We start from the raw sequence: 18,355 nt of genomic DNA, 5'->3' as shown, positions 1-18,355 counted from the left end.
GGTTCAATCAATTAATCCAATTACAAAATATAATTTTGTAACTTAGTTTAAAGAAAAATTATTAGTCGTTACCACTTAGACGGTCTAGTGGGAGTAGTGGAAAAGGAATGTGAAATGTCCTCAAATATCAATTATATTTACCAAATAAGTCTGAAAAACCCCTCCAAAAATGTTACCAGATTTATAATAGCTAAAAAAGCTTTCCCTGGTCACCACCCTGCTCCCTGGTCAAACACATCTGGTGTAATAAATAAATCAGCTAGAGAAAATGACACCATAACCTCTGAAATCTTCAGCACAGTGTTATAGAAAAAAAGTTTACATACTGATAAGAGATCTTGCAGATTTGCACTTTGATGTATTAGTAAAGATGTATAATACATTAGTGCTCACATATAACCGGAAGTAACTATACCTGACTGGGATAGCTTTAGGCACTGCATTGACATTATTTGGTTGATATTTAGATTTACTGTCCATTTGCTTGGAAGTACCATCAAGCTCAGGAGACATGGTTATATTCGTCGACTTCAAAATTGGTTGAGGAGAGTTTTGAGGTTTGGCAGGTAGCTCAGGCTTTACTTGTGCTTCATTTGGCAGGAGATTGTGGTTGAACTTGGGGCTCTCAAACTTGCGCTCAAAAGGCCTGGCAGAGCTTGTGTAAGGTTTAGGAGTAAAGCGGTTAAAAGATGGTGTGATGGTTTTTGTCGGCTGTTCAGTGCCATTAACCGGACTTTTGTCTGGAAAGCTTTTCTGAGGAAAGTAGTTTGTCTGCACTGTATCCTCTCTGTTGGTAGGTCTAAAGAGCGTTGGCTTGGTCTGAGGTGGTGGCGGTTCTGGTTTTGGAAGAGGGGGATTTGTGACTTCCACTGACACAGAGTTGACTGTAATGCAAAGAGAAAAAAATAAGCCCTCTGATTGAAAGGGTTTTCCCATTAAAATGACCATATTTAAGTTTGCAGACAGTTAAAAATTTAACATTTTTGCTACTTAAGATGAAATATTTTTAAAGTTTTAAAGGTCTTCTCTGAACATCTTTGTGGTGATAGTCTGGTACTCGTAAGAATACCATAGTACATAGTGTCCCCCCACTAGATAACGTGTGACCACATCCAGTGACAACTGGTTAAGATAAAAACTGTCAACCACTAAGATGGTTAGAGAAAATCTTTCAAATTCTCTCAAAGATATTTCAGTTGTCTACAAATTTAAATATAATTATAGCTTGGGTAAACCCCTTTAACTGAAAAATATACACCAAAACAGCAGGTAAATGAAAGTGCATAAATAGTTTACAGCTTAAAGGAGTTGTCTGGGACTTTAATTTTGATGGTCTAAATAATATTGGCCATCAACACCAGATTTATTGGGGTTTGACGCCTCACTTCCACCTATCAGTTGATTGAAGGGGCTGAGGAATTTGGGAGAGCACTGCAGTTTCTTCATTGTTTTTCAGGCACAGAACTGCACATTTTGTGGTGGCTGTATCTTATTCCAGCTTAATGCCATTCAAGTGACTAGGACAGAGTTACTTATAGCATAAGCCACTGCCACTACAGAATTTATGGCACAACGTCTGGTAATGAAGAGCCTGCAACACTCACCACAGTTCGGCACTCCCTTTAAACATTGGATTAGTAGGGGTGCAGTTAGATAGTCCTCCGCAGATCAATACTGATGGTTTATCATTAGAGTAAGCCATTAATATGTCAATTCCTAGAAAACGACTTTCAAATATATAGTTATCATATATATTAATCTAATCTAGCTATGTGGTCTCGGCTACCAAAATATATATAAAAAAGAGTCAATCTGTAGTTAGAAAAAATATACAAACACTACTTACCTTCTGAATGTGTATGTTTTGTGTGTGCTGTGTGGTTTACAAGCACGGGTGAAGGTTGGTTATACTGGGAAGTGGAAGTAACCTGTGGGACTGGGTCATATCTTTTCTCACTTATGGGCCTGTCAGCAGGATCCGCTTCGGCAGGTTTTCCCCTGTTAAAGTGTGAGCAAAAGTCATTAAGTCTCAGAATAACTGAACACACACAAAGAAGGTTTCTCTCTTCCAATAACTGTACACATATAGAGCGTTCTCTTGCCCTACTTACATACTTGAGAACTGAACATGTAGACATCAAGTGGGAATCTATAAAAAGTGGTATGAAAGATTTCAGTGAGTGCAGTGTGTCTGGGTTCAACATCAGGGTATGTACCCTTTACAAAAAAGGTATAGACCTTAATTGGAACTAAAAACAAGATTTTATTACCTATTCTGAGGTGGAATACTAATTCTGACTGCCTATACCTTCAGTTCATTGGCTCAGGATTTGTTTTCAAACACAAATCCAGAAGTTCATGTATGGCAGGTTCTGGACAGTATACATTCACTCAGATACCTCTACGCCATAGACTTGAGAACGCAGAACTGAGATGTTAATGCAACAGCACAAACTTGACAACATTAAGGCGGATGACTTGTATGTTATTCATTCCGTATGAATGATATCTCTAGACTGCAAGATCAAAATGCAGCAATAGAACAAACAAGAAATCAGTCAATACTGAGACTCAAAGCAACTAAAGTCTCATTTACAGACAGAACCATTCTGTTTTTTTTGTTCTTTATACATATCATAAAGGTGCGTTTTCTGCATACTGGACATACAAACAAATGCCGACTGGATCTTAAAAGCATCTCAAGTAAGAATACCCAACTTTATGTGCACTGCTATTAGTAAATAAGTTGTAAAAATAAGTCTTAGTAAGATTACATCTCTCCCATACTAACATTTTTTTCCACAGGAACTTTTTTTTTTTTTTTTTAAATCATACCATCCCCCATCCCAATTTCTTGGTGCACATAATGCTGTGGTACATCTAGGAGGAATGACACCATAAACACAGCCTTATGTTAATGCCAATCTTACCACTTGATGTTCCTTTTCAAGTAGTCATAGCTAGTGTAAGAGCCAAGAAATCTATGCGGTGGCAAAGCAGACATGACAGAAGAATGAAAGAAAAGGGTCATTCTAACTTTAAGAAAATCAACTCTTGCAAGTTTTTTTTTTTTTTTTTGTTGAGAAATACTTACAGAATATCTATCTACTGTGGAGTGACAATCACCTATTCTAAAACAGGTTATTCTATTAAACATTGAGCAGCAAAGAGATAGCAGGTATTGCAGAAGACAAAGAGACACAAACACCAAGCAACGGTTAGCGACAACGATTAATAAAACATCACAGCATAGGGACAGTAATATTAAACAATCTTCTATGACATAGAGAGCCTTTTTTAACACAAAAACTAACCAAAAAATGGTCTTGTTGTTATCAACCAAAGGGGCTACTTTCACTTTCCCAGAATAGACATCGCTAAACCAGTTTTGGAAAAGTTAAAGTAACAAGACCACTTTTTGGTTTGATAAATGAAGCCCAATGTACTAATACATTACCTAAGACAAAATAAATGCACTCCCCATAGTCATCTATGCATTGGCTTTGTAGATTTCACACAGTGAACACTGGGAAAGGCCAGCCATTAGACAAAAAGCCTTTTCGCGCGTCTTTCTAATATTACTATGTAGCTAACTTCCTGAAAGTGCATAATTTTATGAAGTATAGTGTTAAAATGGTTTCCCAGGGTCGAAATATTGTCTTCCTTAGAACAGATTATCAATAACAGATCTGTGGGGTCCCTTGTCATCCCTGCAGATCAGCTATATGAAGGGACTGCTGACATCAGAGTAGCTCACATGAGACTGTCTACCTGAACACAATTTTAGTAGCAGTAAAGCAAGGGACTAGAATAAGACAAAGCCACAATATCATGCATTGCCACTACTATACATACAGCATTCATCTATATGGACTCTTGCATACAACGCACTGGAGACCCTTCAAAAAGTTTACAGTCAGGGATGCCAAGAGCCAGACCATCATAGATCTTATACTGATGGCCTATTATAAAGAACAGACTATCAATATTCAAGATCCTGGAAAATGCCTTTAAAACATTTTCTACACTAGTGAAGTACGGTTTCTCTCTTTGGCGCTGAAGCCAATAAAGTACACTAACAATATAGTATTCTTCAAATAAGCATAATGCATGGAAAACATATATCTGAAAATAATACACAAATAGAAAATGGACCATTCAAATTCTCTCTCTGCCTCCTGGTCCAATGTTCTGACCAGGTCGCAATGAGACAATGTCCCACTGAAGGGAACTGGGTTATATCGCTCTAGACAGAACCTCACTCTGGCCTAGTCATTGTAACACCGGACATGAACGTACTGACTACAGGGGACAATGTAGAATTAGCCTCCTGACTACTGTTTCCTTCATTCTGGAGGCAAGTATAGTACAACATGTTAGTCTTGCCAAAATAGACTGAAATGAAGGGGGAAAAAAAAACAAACAAAAAAAAAAACACACACACACACACACACACACAAGAAAAAAAAAGCCCGAAAGGTTTACGAAGTCCGCAAGAAACTAATAAGTATAAAAACTAGAGCCCATAAAAGACCAGACTGAAATAATAGTTAGAAAACTAACACTCTTATTACTGGATATAGGCATCCATTCCACTTCAAGTAGAACTACCAGAATGGACGTCTAACATGTCCAGTTATTTGGACTGACAGAAAATATTCTGCTGCCAGAGCAGTCTGTCAGCTTTTCATTCCCCTCAGTCCACTGACCAAAACATGTCCAATCGGCTGACTGTGCACGTTTATGGCGGTGCTGGAAGGGATAGCGGTCAGCAGGAATGGCTCAAAATCACCATCTACATCAAGGTGCTACGAGGCATACACATACACACATGCCTGCCACTATTCAACAACTGTTAGGATGACGATACTGACGTTGTATGTGGTTTGTGTAAAGAGAAATCATCAACGAAAAAGTAATAAATAATTTCAATTTCTGAAAAGTTCAGGGCACATGATACAATAAGATACAACGTCACAGCAGAAGACATAATCCAGATGATTTGGGGTGGACAATATACTGCACTTTCAGAGAACACTGCATTTTAGATCTCTGTGGATACAAATGGCCTGAAGTATAGATAAATCCATATTCAATGAAAATGATCTAAACCTAACTGCTAGGATATCAGGTGCTCACATAAATATGTGGCTTATACTGGCGCTCCTCTCGGTTGTAGTAAACATGCATACGAATGCCAAGTTGCTGTATGACATTTAAGACTTTAGTAAGTGTGTTACAAACAGTCTTAGGCACGCCACAATCATCTGCACTCAATATTTAATCCACCAAGGTTAAATGGAAAAACGTATATTCTGCCGCCTGATATAGTCCCTGAAACATAAAGAAATGTCCTTTAAAAGGTTGTTTAAATGGAAGTACACGCCATGCTATCGAGATGCATGTCAGAAAGTGCAAATTTATGTAGTTATCTTATCAGCTACAGTCCAAATGTTCCTTTCGGTTCGGCCTTATAAATAAGGAGTCAATAGCCATGGGAATGAGTGTTAAAGCTAACTTGCTATACAAGTAAATGGAATATACAGCCATTACGGAGATGTAAAAAACAGCCTGTAAAAGAAACCACACCCAGTATATGAAAATGCCATTTTGGTTACAGGTTCACAGTTAATCTTTAAAGCCATTTCCCCCGCAGTAAAGCAATAGTTAGTTAGAGTTAGTCTAGCCGGGCATCTGAATATACACTGCAGTGTATAACGTATTGCTGAGTCTACTACAGATTATATATGGACACTACTAGCTTCCGCAATCAGGTTCATTTAAGATATATCAACCTAAAGCCTCAAACTCGACATAAGAGGAAGTTGTCAATTCAATACATATCATAACGTTAGCCAATTGGTATCACATCGGAATATATACTATTGATTAGCCAATTGGTATAGGATATCTTGTGTCTAAAGCTTAAAATAAGGAATTGTACGGTATCCCATACACCTGCAGTGTACGATTCCATTACAAACTGATGTGACATCACAAGAACTTATAGAAAGCCCCCGACTTCCCAGCACACATTAAGTCAGAACAGAGTCACAAGTACAGCTTTCACACATGAAGTGCTATGTCTTTCACTGCAAAGGGTCAGGATGTAGGTGCAATGAAGAGGTCACAGAGAGACAAGTGCAGCATGTCAAAACGTACTTGGAGGGGTAGCTGTTAAAGCTAAGTTGGCTCTGAGATTGTCCAGGTTTAGCAGGCTCTGGAAGGATGTTTACAGACAGGGGTGGAGTGGGTTTTTCAAAGCTTCTACGGTCAAAGTAAGACAACTGCTTCCGGTAATACTCTTCATCTTCCTCGGGATCATAATTATTAGAACGTACAATATCCTCTGGTGGCTTCATTTGAGGTTTTTGCGGTTCAGGTACTCTTAAGAAAAGCAGTAACAGATATTTTGCAAGAGACTGCTTACCACACAGAATTCAGAAATAATACACAATAACACTTAGTGAAAAAAAAAAAAAAAATGATTTTTGCTCATCAGGCTTTTAACATGCCAAGCATAGCTGTGCAAATAACCAGCACTGCAGGACGGGAATCTGGATAAATCCAAATAACCATCTAAACAGAATGAAGTTAGGTAATGTTTTATACACTGTACATGAAATTACCTGCTAAATGAGCCTTCCAGGTATCTTGTAAATCACATGGGAAACAATAGCACAGGCAAAAAGAACAAATGCACATCGATTAAAGCCTATTAGCTCTTGTAAACCACTTTTTTGTAATCCACGTACATTTAAATACCCTTGTGATGCCCCCTTCTGTACCATGTAATGCTTCCCTCACCCTAATCTCCTAAAGGTACAAAAGACGTGATCAAGAAAATATGCAGTACTTTCTTTTCTGGTTTCCAAGTAGTATACCCTTCAGGCTTCAGGAGCAACCTAATGAAGTACATCAGGGAACACCAGAGCTGCTTTGTTCAGGTGGATAAGACTTTGGGGGGCAATAGCAGCCTCATAATTAAGTTCCAGCTATTTTAAGTCTGACCCAGGTAAAAAACTAATGTTTAATTTTAGGCATTGATCTGGCATCCTATATAGAATCAATGTGAAACTACATAAATATAAAATCACCACCAAAAGTAAAACAAAAACACACCACACACCATCTTACCTATAGGTTGGTTTTTCCGGATCATAATGAGGCAGTGGGGCTTTAGATGCAGTTACCGGAACAGTTATTGGTTTGGGTGCAACTTCAGGGGCCTTAAAAAAAATAAATAAATAAAAATAAACAAATCATTTTATTAGTGTCCAATATATAATCTGCTAATGAAAAACATTACTGGAGCAGCCAAGAATATAGAAGAAAGAAAAGGGGGGAAAAAAAAAGGTAGAAAAGATTAGCTTACAGAGTCATGTGGATTGCATTGTGTGTTAAAAGGCTTTAATTGGGACTTCCATATTGATAGCCTACTCTTACAATAGGTAATAGATATAGGACTGGTGGGGTCTAGCTGAGTACTGCAGCCTCTCACCAAATACAAAGCAAAGCACTATAGGACTGAATGGCTGACAGTACCATGTGCCCGATAAATTTGCCATCAGCACAGGGAGGAAGTCATAGAGCTCATGAGCATCGTGAAGAACTCAAACAGCTGATCAGCAGGGGGTCCTCTGTTTCCAACCCCCACTCTCCTATTATTTGTTTCCTTGTGTTCTATAAACTAATTGCACAAATACAAGAAATGATAAAAAGTAACTGAAGTAATGTCACTAATGAACAAAAATCAATAAGGTCACCAATGGCTCATGTATAATAAACCAGTAACAACAAATATACTGTAGGGAGGCATTAATTTTACAGAACATTTCCTTAATTCCTATAAAAGGAAATATGCAACATGAACTATTCATCCATATACAACATATTGTATTTAATTACTTTATTATTATTTTCACTTCACTTTTTAAAGAAAGCAATCACAAATAACTACACTTAAAGGAATTTACTGTTGAACCTTTATAGATTGTGCTAGGAGTACAGGCCATTACTTGCAGTCATATTACGCTTGTTCAAAACTGGCTTCCTGCTCCAGAGTAGGTCCAAATAAATGGGCCTAGTCCAGAGGGATTGTCTTGACATGGGACGTGTTGCAGTGATTTCCGCCACAGCGATGTCCGCCTCAAGAAAGGGCAGCTCGCTTCTTTTTTCTGCGAGCGGGAACAAACCACTAGCAGAAAAAAAAGATAGCTATCGGTCTACATAGACCTGAGTACATGTAGTGTGAAGGGGTGGATTTTGAGGTGGATTTTGCGCCAAAATCCGCCCTCTCTTGCCCTATGTAAACTAACCCTTAGCTGTTCACCCCAGGTGAAGGGGCTGAAGACAACCCCTTTAAAGCGACTGTTACCAAATCTTTCTTTGAGAAATCACTGAAGGGTAATCACTCAAATGAATAATCACTGAACGGAGTAGCTTAAAATATAACTTTTAATATGATCCTTAAAAACACCACCAATATTAATGCCTCAAACGATTAAAATTGGAAAACCAATGAAATAAACTGTAGAGATATTCAATAAATCCAACACCGCAGAGTCTTGCTCTCAATATAGTTGGCGGATCTCTGTATAGTTGCAAAATAGGAAAAAGAATATCTGCGGTGATATAGTATCCAGATATTCAAAACAGACAGCGCTATATGTACCAATGGGATGGGCTCACATTCCACTAACTGGAGTCCCTATTGCACCTGACACAGTTTTAATCGTTTGGGACATTAATATTGGTGGTGTTTTTATTTTAAGGATCATATTAAGTTACATGTTAGGTCATTCCCTTCAGAGATTACAACCCTCTCTTTGGAGCAATGCTTATGAAATCATCTCATACATGCATCCTGCACTGTGATTAGGATTTTTGTCTGGTATCGCACACTGCTGCTGTCCTACATTTTTCCTATGCATTTTAAAGACTCAATCCGGTCAAATTTTAGCCTGGTAGGGCAGGACATACTAAGGTAAAGTGAACAACGCACTCATTCACCAGGTGTATTGTTCACTTTATTCAGCCTCCGAGCGGTCCCCATAGCCGGTCACACAATCAAAGCACTGACCTTCCAATTCACATCTGGAAGTCACTTTTTCTATGTGTCTAAGAAGCTGCATGTTCTGCTCTCTCAGACTTAGAGAAATCAGGGACCGACCATATGTCCAAGCAGGGGGTCATTCTGAGGCAAAATAAAGTGAATAGTGCAATGGTGAGTGAGTGATTTGTATACTTTAGTATGCCTTGTACTACAGGCCCATAGCATAATACAGCAGGGCTTTAACAATATGGCCATAAATGAAAAGTCATTAGAAGTTCCCCTTGCTTTTTAGAAAGCAGAAATAATCAGCTGACCAATCATATGACCCAGAATACTTTGCAGAGCTACACATAATGTGACTGGCAAGATCACGCAGAAGGTCCACCCTTTAGGCTGCTACTTTTTTTTTTTTTTTTTTTAAACAACTTAAAAGTGAAAAAAGTCACTAAAGAGACATTTAAAAGGTTGAATGTCCACCAGTGAACATATAGGAAATTAAGAATCACACAAACTAGTGACAGATGTACATTAAGATAAAGAAAAATGCCCATTAACCCCAAATCAACATTTCCCAAAGACGTTGTGGCAGTACCTTTAAAGCGGATATATCATTCACGTCCTTTGTTTTATCCCCTTGAATGGCTCTCTTATTCTCAAACATCTTAACTCTGGTAAGCACAGACTGTGGCTTCATGGCTGGATCCTCCTCATCCTCACTCACAGCAGCTGGTGGAGGTAAAGGTTTGTTACTGTTCGGCAGAAGGTCTGACTTTAACTGTGCTGGAGGTGGCATGTTTTCTACTCTAGGAGAAATATCATATTGTCCTTGCTTCGTATTAAATCCCTGGGAAGGACTGTGTTCATAACCCCTTGGATGCTGATCAAAATATGGTTTCGTTTCAGCAGGCCGAGAAGTGGGCACAGAAGGAAAGGTTTGAGGCTCTGGTTTATAACGAACAGGCATATCGAATTCTGCTGAAGGGGGTTCATCATAAAGAATTTGGGGTCCTTTAAAATTTTTAGGACGAGGTCGATTGTCATAGGCAACAGGAGGTGGCTCCTCGAAACGAGGTTGCTGTGGAAAATAGCTGCGCTCAAGACTTTCTTCTGAATGCTGCCTAACACTAAAGTCCCTATGTTTACTATCAAACTGTGGCCTTTGTGTAAAAGAGGACTGCTTATCATCATAATAACCCCACTGATCATCATAAGTAGGCACATGATCATCACTATGTATTCGTGGGTCATAGCTTTGAGAGAACTGATCCACATAATCTGAAGTAGGGTCGTATCTGTAAGATGGATCATATTCTCTGTTCATCGCTTTCTCTGCATAGGATGGCAGGGCATCAAAGTTCAGGTTGGTGTCTTTCTCTGGTCTCTGATGGCCAATTACTTGTTGTTTTATCAAGTAATTATGTCTAGGATTCTCTTCCATAGTATATGGCTCTTTTCTGTACACCTGTACAAATAAAAAGAAAGACTGATAAGTAAGGCTGGAAAAGAAAAAAATCTTCAATTCAGTTCTATAGCCACAAGATGGCAGCTTTCATGCAGTGTACTCATGCTTCTTGGAAAAAGGTGATTCTGATGCAGTGCAGGTGAATTTAAGTTAAAAGATATTGTGAAACGTGTTCCAGCTATTGAAAATGTTAGATGTGAACAGTATAGTGAACCTACACTTATGCATAAAAAGATGTCCAAAAAAAATAAGAACATATTAAGAAATAGAAAGGGAAGGCATGCATTACTAGGAAGCCATGCAAGGGGGAAAGGCAAGCGTATTAAATTCCAGTGATTTAGATGCAGCCTAGTGAACTGCTTCAAATCTCCAATCTAATGTATTATCTACCTTTATTACTGCAAGTACTGGATCAATAGACAAATACATTGCCAGTACCTCCAGTGTGTCAAGGTTTAGGAGGAAAGTGTTAAAGAAAGAGAAATTTGGATGCAAGTATGACTGGAAATAGAACAGACTGGTGCAACAATGTAGTACAGGTACCTTTGCAGGATCTATGTGGACAGGTAAAGATGAAGGCTCTTGGTCTCTTAGCATTATGTGAGCTGCCTCAGTGTTAGGTGATCGCATTGGGCCAGCTTGTGCTTGGTAAGAGCTGAAGGGGACAGGGTTGGGCTCCTCCAATCTGACATTACTTAGGTTTACATTAGGATTTACAGCAGCAGTTGAAGTTGTAGTGTTTGTATCAGACGGCAGAGAAAGGTAAGGGGCAGCAGGTAAGGCATCTGCTTTCTGTGGAGTGTGTAAAATAATTGGTTCACTTTCAAAAGAAAAACAAATCTACAAAAATGCAAACACTCTCCTAAAGTAGAGTTTACACTAGGTTGTCAAATAGTTGAAAATCTGCTCTTTTGCAGAAAGAAGAAGGCAGTCTCTCTAGCGCCACCTAATGGTCGCTACCTAGCAGTTTTTGAACTGTTAAAGAGCCTTGAAATGTTTTAACTAGGAAAACTGCCTTCTTTATTCAGGAATAGAGCTAGTTTGCATATTATTTCCCAAGAAGCTTTGCAAGACTCCTTTACATCAACTGGAAATCTAAATAGAGAATCAGTAACCGCACCCACCCCCCTCTCAAGAGCTATACATCAATAATTATATATAATGAATAATAGGAGTAGTTAAGATAACATGAAAAATATCCACAGAAAATATGACTACTTGTCTGGTACCATCACCAGAATATAGGGCAAAGATTATGAGACCAGTGGAGCAATGTTCTCTCCTCTAAAACACAAGCTGCTCCGCTATGTCAAGTGTATTCACCGTTCTCTGTAGGACAAGATGCAGAAAACTGCATATGGCTAAAATTAGTGGCTCTAAATTGATAAGATGTCAAACTAGGGGAACTGGAGCTGAACTAATACGCAGGTTTATCAAAATCAGGATAAGATTTTTATTTATTTTTTTAAATATGTTTTAAACAGCTAAATCATGACCAAGAGCATATGTTTGCAATAAAATATACATATAAAAAAAAAATACAGAACATTGTAGTGGACTTGATGGATTACTGTACTGTTATTTCCATTAAAAGGAACAGAAACACTAAAATTACAGCAGTGCTACATATATTACATGACAGACACGATACCTGATGTGCCCCACTGACTAAAACGGGTTTGTCAAGTTTCCACCATAGCGTCCAACATAGAACTAGACAAAAGGCATGCTGCACTATTTTTCACTGCTTTAATGCAGGAAGTCTTAGCAGAGCCTCTGCTGCAGATGTCTTTATTGAAGGCCCATCAGCTACTGGGCACACACTCAAGTTTATAGTTACTTTCTGAACTAATGTTATAGTTAAAAAAATAAATAAAAATAAAATAAATAAAATCAGTAACTAAATATAAAAATAAAGCTATTTATCATTAAAAAAAATACAATACTTTGTCAGAAATATAACTATAAAAATAACTACTTTGTGACATTGCTTATTTATATAGACAAGGAGTTCAGCCACAACATTGTAATAGTAACAGGGCAATACCTTACCATAAGCAGGATATATACAAGCCTTTCATTAATAACAGAACAATAAAGGGAGTACACACCACTGTACATAAGTACACAGGGCAGAAATAAGTAACACTTTTGTGTTAAGATTATGAGTGAATGCCTTGCCTTCTAGCAGTCCATTGGTTAAAGGTTATGAATTAACCTAAACTCAAAATACATTTTATAAGGTGCTAAAAGTAACATAATGTAAGTACTTTAAAAAGTAAAAAAGTGATGAGCCAAGTACTGTTGGCCTGCAGGGGATTCTACTAAAGTCAGGATCCTAGCGACTTTCTCAGAAAACCAAATGTAAAAGAAAAATGGTCTAACAAACAGAAAACAAACTGGCATGCATAAAGTGTTCAACGTGACTTACCTGTTGTGAAGGTACATTTTTATATCCTGGAGAATCTGTTCTGACAATTGGCTGTGGCTGTGGTGGATATGATGGGTAAGCTTGGTTGTCCTGATGATGTATCCCTGATGTGTCATCACGTACAGGTTCAGAGGAACGTGTAATGGCAGACTCTGGTGGTGTTCCAGCCTCATCATTGAGGGTCTCATCCAAGTCCTGGTCAGTGTAAGCCCCTCCTTCTGTGTCAGTATCTTCATAATCTGAGGTGTGCCTGCTATCAGTGCTATACATTGAGTATTCACTACCTGGTGCTGACAAGTAGGATAGACGGTCGTCATGCAAATCAAGATCATCATCTGTGCCACCTTCTGCCTGCACCGAATGAAGCCAAGTTAGACCAGGTTAGTAATTCGAGCTCTGGAACTGTGCTGGAGAAGTCCAGGACTCTTATTTAGTGTAAACATTCAATTGTTTCTTTACCAAATCCCATAGAATTTGTCTGCTAATCTCAATTTTGAATATCAAATACTGTAAAATTATTTATTCTCATATGTGTTTTACGGGACACTGCTGAATTTTGATGTTATTGTATTAAAAATATAAACAGAAAAAAAAGAAATTCTGACCTACTTATATACTCTAAGATGTATCAGTTGTATTGTGCATGACATCTAAATCAAAGGCAATTTTAGCAGATTCATACATTTGCAGCTTCTGTAGAGTGAATTCCAGGCACTGCATTCTAGTGAGTATGCTGAAAACATTGCCACAAACTCATGCACTAATATACTAAAGAAGTGGAATAAGTCTTACTTTGCCTTCTGAGACCCAAACCAGCTGGTTCTGTTGCTGCTGAACAGCTTCTTTCAATGCGCCATACCAACCATCATTCATAGAATTTAAATTAATGGTAGCTGCAAAAAAAAAAAGATCAGTTTACTAAGAAGTCAATGAAAGAATTACTACTCTACAGAAAACACAGTAAGTACGAAAGGGAAAGAAGAGAACTGCAAACACAAGTGGAGAAGATAAGGGGGTTGTACTGGCATGGACTTGGGTTCACAATATAATCATGGATACAGAAAAAAGTCAGATGTGACCATTGACAGTGATGCCAAGAAATAAAAGATTGTCACAATCCCCAATACTCAAACATAGTAGAGTTCATGTTGTCAAAGAACACTAAACATAGAAAGCTCACAAAATATTAAAAAGAAAAAAAAAAAGGCAATTCCTCCTTTTATCTTTGATCATATAGTAAATCAACTACTAAAACACCATAAATTCCCAAATATATTTTGAGCAATTCATCCTTTTATCTTCTATTTTTCCGTTTTTGCCAATTTTAGCTTAGGCCCTGTTCACATCTGCATTTGGGTTTCTGTTCAGGGACCCCCCGAACGGAAACCTATATGCATAAAAAAAAAAAAAAAGTGATTACCTGGGAAACCCGCAGACCCCATAGACTATAACGCTGTCCATGTGGATTCTGCATGAAACATGCGAAGAGAAAACTGATGCAGATGTGAACCGGGCCTTATATTGCAATTTTTAAAAAAAATATGTACAGCAACCTTTTCTGGGGGCATGGCTGGGGATCAACTATGCCCCCAAACCTACCTGCCCTGTGTCTGGTGAAAGGGACACAAAACTCTTAAAGGGGCTCTATCAGCAAAATCATGCTGATGAGCCCCACATATGCGTGAATAGCCTTTAAAAAGGCTATTCAGGCACCACTAAAGTTATATTAAACTAACCCCCAGTTTTAAAATAATACCCTAAAAAAGAATGTGATCAACTTACTCATCGTGCACGGTGGGCGGGCATTCAGGGTCCGCCGTCTTCTTCATCCACGCCTCCTCTTCCTGCGATGTCCTTGGGTCCCGTCTTCCTCCAGCGCTCGCGAACTGACAATTCTAAAAAAAAAAATGGCTTGGGTGCATGCGCAGTAGCCATAGTAGAAGCAGCATGCTACTGCGCATGCGCCCAGGCCATTTTTTTTTTTAGCAATGTCAGTTCACGAGCGCCGGAGGAAGACGGGACCCGAGGACATCGCAGGAAGAGGAGGCGTGGATGAAGAAGACGGCGGACCCTGAATGCCCACCCACCGTGCACGATGGGTAAGTTGATCACATTCTTTTTAGGGTATTATTTTAAAACTGGGGGGTAGTTTAATATAACTTTAGCGGTGCCTGAATAGCCTTTTTAAAGGCTATTCACGTATATGTGGGGCTCTATCAGCATGATTTTGCTAATAGAGCCCCTTTAAAAATAAGAATAAAAACAAAATATGCATGATATAGTTCGACTCTTGCCAGGTCTGTGGGATTAACTGCAGCTCTCAGCAGTTTAGCAGAAATTTTGCAGCCATAGACTTGGCAGACTTTACTTTCTGCCTCTGTAAAGTGCCATTACCAGCAAGAGACTGGCTACAAGCCCTAGCACGCTGCTGCAGGAGCCTCCCTCCATTGCCATGTATGCCGTAAAACACAGATTGTTCAGACCATTCGTTTACCTGAAATTATCACAAAGACCACACTATTTTATTAACAGTTGCCGCTATCATTTTCACTTACTTGTAAAAAGATGGTGATTATTTTTGCGTAGTTTATGTGAACGTTCAAAAAGTTTTCTGGCACTTTTGCGAGATTCAGGGCATAACCTCGTTCGCATAGTTTTGACACCCTGTTTAGAGTCAGGGTTAAGGAACACTACTATTGGATACCACTGTGCATAGTTCAGGCGGTCTACAGCATTGGGAGTCACATCAAGAAGTGCATGTTTGTCCTAAAGAAAATTAAAATAAAAAAAATGGGAAATCCTTACATAGATATGGGCACAAACCTAGTAAGTAAAGACAAAATTATGTGTTGTAATGTAAACCAACAGCCCTATGAGGCTCCATCCACATGGTACCTTTCTCCACAAAAACGCATACATTAGAAACACAAGAAACACTTTTGTATGCATTTGTGTGTAGAAGAGCACTGTGTAAAGCCAGCCTTATACCAAAGTCTGAAATTAGAGGCAGTGTTTTCTCTTTATCTGAACAGTTGCCAAACTCATTAGAAGATTGTTAAGCAATCAAAAGACAATGTGGTGAGAGTCAGTCAGTACAAGACAGTGCCATTAGAATAACATAAGGCAAGCAACCAAATATACCAAATAAAATCTCAAATTGTAAGGCTGTAACCTGGGCTACATAAACTGTAAACCTACAAAGGGTTTCTACAGATTTTAAAATGGAAGAGGGGGAAAATAAGCAAATACACCCAAGACTAGTATCAGACCAGTTTTGGGCTCATCCACAGATTATGCAATACATCACTCTGTTGATGAAACAGAGGAATGGTTTGAGACAGTTTTAGCTATTTGGGCTGGAATCAGATATCAGAACATGAACACGCAGATTCAATGGTCAGGGTGTTAATAGAGAAGGATGAGATATAGGACAAAGCCCAACTGGCGTAGAGACAATGCTTTCAAGGTGGTATTAAATCCAATCAATGCTTATGGAAATGTTACAGAAGTAAAGAACACATTGTACAATCAATTGAATAAAATGAATCTGTAACAAACTTTGATCATGATTACCATTTACACAAGATTCTCATGAGTGATAGGTGTTATATTCATAGTGTTAGAGGGGTATTTCTAGCTAACAGAAAATACTATTTAATTACTACTGGTCTATAAATCTGCATATGGTTATGTTAGTGAAGAAACTCATTTGAGCATTTATAGTGTAACACAGTATGTGTCATAAATGCTCAATAGGTGCTAGTTCCACACATGGGACAATGATCTCGCATGCAGTATTTTCCATAGCCCCATACCAGAAAGAACCATATGGCTACCATTCCACTGAATTCAGATGGTAACAGAACCTGTTAAAGGCCACTTCAAACCAGCAAGTATCACTGGACCATTGTTATGGACAAGAGTCTCAGAGGCAGGCACATATTCCATATTGTGTGCATGTGTCATATATTTCCATATTAATATAATAGGTGGATAGCTGAAAAGCCCCATTAACTAGTTTGATTATATAAAGCTCTCCAATGCACAGGATAAGTAACTGTTTCAGGTAAAGACAATCAGAAGACTCTAATAACTCAATTTCTATATGACATTGGTTAGAACGCTTAATCAAACATCTAATGTCAAATGCCTGGTCAGCATGCATCAATCTTACAGGTAGCGAGGCAAATTGTCTGTGTACTTAAAAGATGACCAGCACAGCCAATTTCTCAAAACATTTTACTGTATGAATCACTCACCCTGTCAATAATCTGCTTGATTGTATGAAGACGAATGATCCCAGAGCTCCGCTGGTCGGTACCTGCATCTCTTGGTTCGCTTCCTAAGGAGAAAGAAGTTTGTTATACAAAGCCACACAACAGGAACTGCAGATGTTAGGCCTTGTGTCAAACTGACATTTCAATCCCAATAAAATACACATACTGTACAATATGTTGAAACTACACGCATAAACAGGGCACAGACACTTACTTGCTACTTCATAGATATCTGGCTCTTCTCTTGCCAGCTTCTCTCGTGCAACATCAGCAATGGGACCAAAGATAACAACAGGCCTGAGAAATCCAGCTGTAAAACATTTACCAACAAAATAAGCCAAAAAATCCTAGTCCTCACAGATGACTAGTCAAAACAATGGAAGGACTCATTTTTTTTCAATACTTTTCAGGAAACAGTCTGGGGATTGCATTGCTGACTTTAGGACACGAGAGGCATTTTTAAAAAATATATTTTAATTTTTTTTAAGTGGTTTTCCAGACCCAAATTAATTATTCATACTGATGCCCTCAACACCCACATAGATCGGCTGATGCAGTTGCCTACGGGTGCCAAAAACTGCTAGTGGATGGACAGCGGTGCTCCCCTTCAGGTAATGCAGTGGGTAGGCTGCTGTGCCGCTCCTATTACTAGAATAGGAGTGCCGCTGCTTTCCACTAACAGCTTCCGAGACCTGGAGGCCGCTGCAACAGCTGATCTGGGTGTAATCTTTGTGTCAGACCCCCACAAATCACATGCTGATAATCTATCCACAATAGGATAACAGTATGAAAAGTTTGGGTCTGGACAATTCCTTTAAAGAAAATTACAAAATTTATTTTTCCAACTCAGCTTGAAACAGCACAATAAATCATTTACTAATGTGTATTTCTGACAGCTTCAGAGCCAATACACCCCCCCCCCAATAGAGCAGCATCACCCCCTTATTACAAATCACCTTCATGGTAGCTTATAGAGGAACACTTACACAGACCTGTTCTTCAGAAACCTCATTTGGATAACTACACTTTGCATGCACTAGTATCCCCTGCACAGTTTTATCTCACAGAGGCCACTAACTTAACCCTGCATTCATTTGATTAGTTGCAAAACAGACTGCAGAACTTCTGTA

At 38.6% G+C, this 18,355-nt stretch overlaps 1 protein-coding gene across 16 annotated transcripts in view; it reads right to left on the bottom strand.

The window, feature by feature from the left end:
- Positions 1-18,355, bottom strand: part of TJP1 (tight junction protein 1) — a 352,070-nt gene that overhangs the window by 8,949 nt on the left and 324,766 nt on the right. For 11 of the 16 annotated variants that reach the window (XM_075273552.1, XM_075273553.1, XM_075273556.1 and 8 more), the window contains 12 exons: positions 17,440-17,535; positions 17,208-17,290; positions 15,504-15,714; positions 13,741-13,841; positions 12,949-13,299; positions 11,061-11,309; positions 9,648-10,517; positions 7,138-7,229; positions 6,163-6,387; positions 2,931-2,981; positions 1,847-1,998; positions 416-884 (listed from right to left, as the gene is read on the bottom strand). In XM_075273552.1, coding sequence (XP_075129653.1) covers positions 416-884; positions 1,847-1,998; positions 2,931-2,981; positions 6,163-6,387; positions 7,138-7,229; positions 9,648-10,517; positions 11,061-11,309; positions 12,949-13,299; positions 13,741-13,841; positions 15,504-15,714; positions 17,208-17,290; positions 17,440-17,535 — 2,950 coding nt within the window. The remainder of the gene's footprint in view (positions 1-415; positions 885-1,846; positions 1,999-2,930; positions 2,982-6,162; positions 6,388-7,137; positions 7,230-9,647; positions 10,518-11,060; positions 11,310-12,948; positions 13,300-13,740; positions 13,842-15,503; positions 15,715-17,207; positions 17,291-17,439; positions 17,536-18,355) is intronic. The other 5 variants (XM_075273554.1, XM_075273559.1, XM_075273561.1 and 2 more) reach the window with 2 other exon arrangements.

The sequence above is a fragment of the Leptodactylus fuscus genome, chromosome 5 (genome assembly GCF_031893055.1).
Source record: "Leptodactylus fuscus isolate aLepFus1 chromosome 5, aLepFus1.hap2, whole genome shotgun sequence".
Lineage (NCBI taxonomy): Eukaryota > Metazoa > Chordata > Amphibia > Anura > Leptodactylidae > Leptodactylus > Leptodactylus fuscus.
The sequence above is the reverse complement of the archived record's forward strand: the minus strand, read 5'-3'. Positions and strand labels throughout refer to the sequence as shown.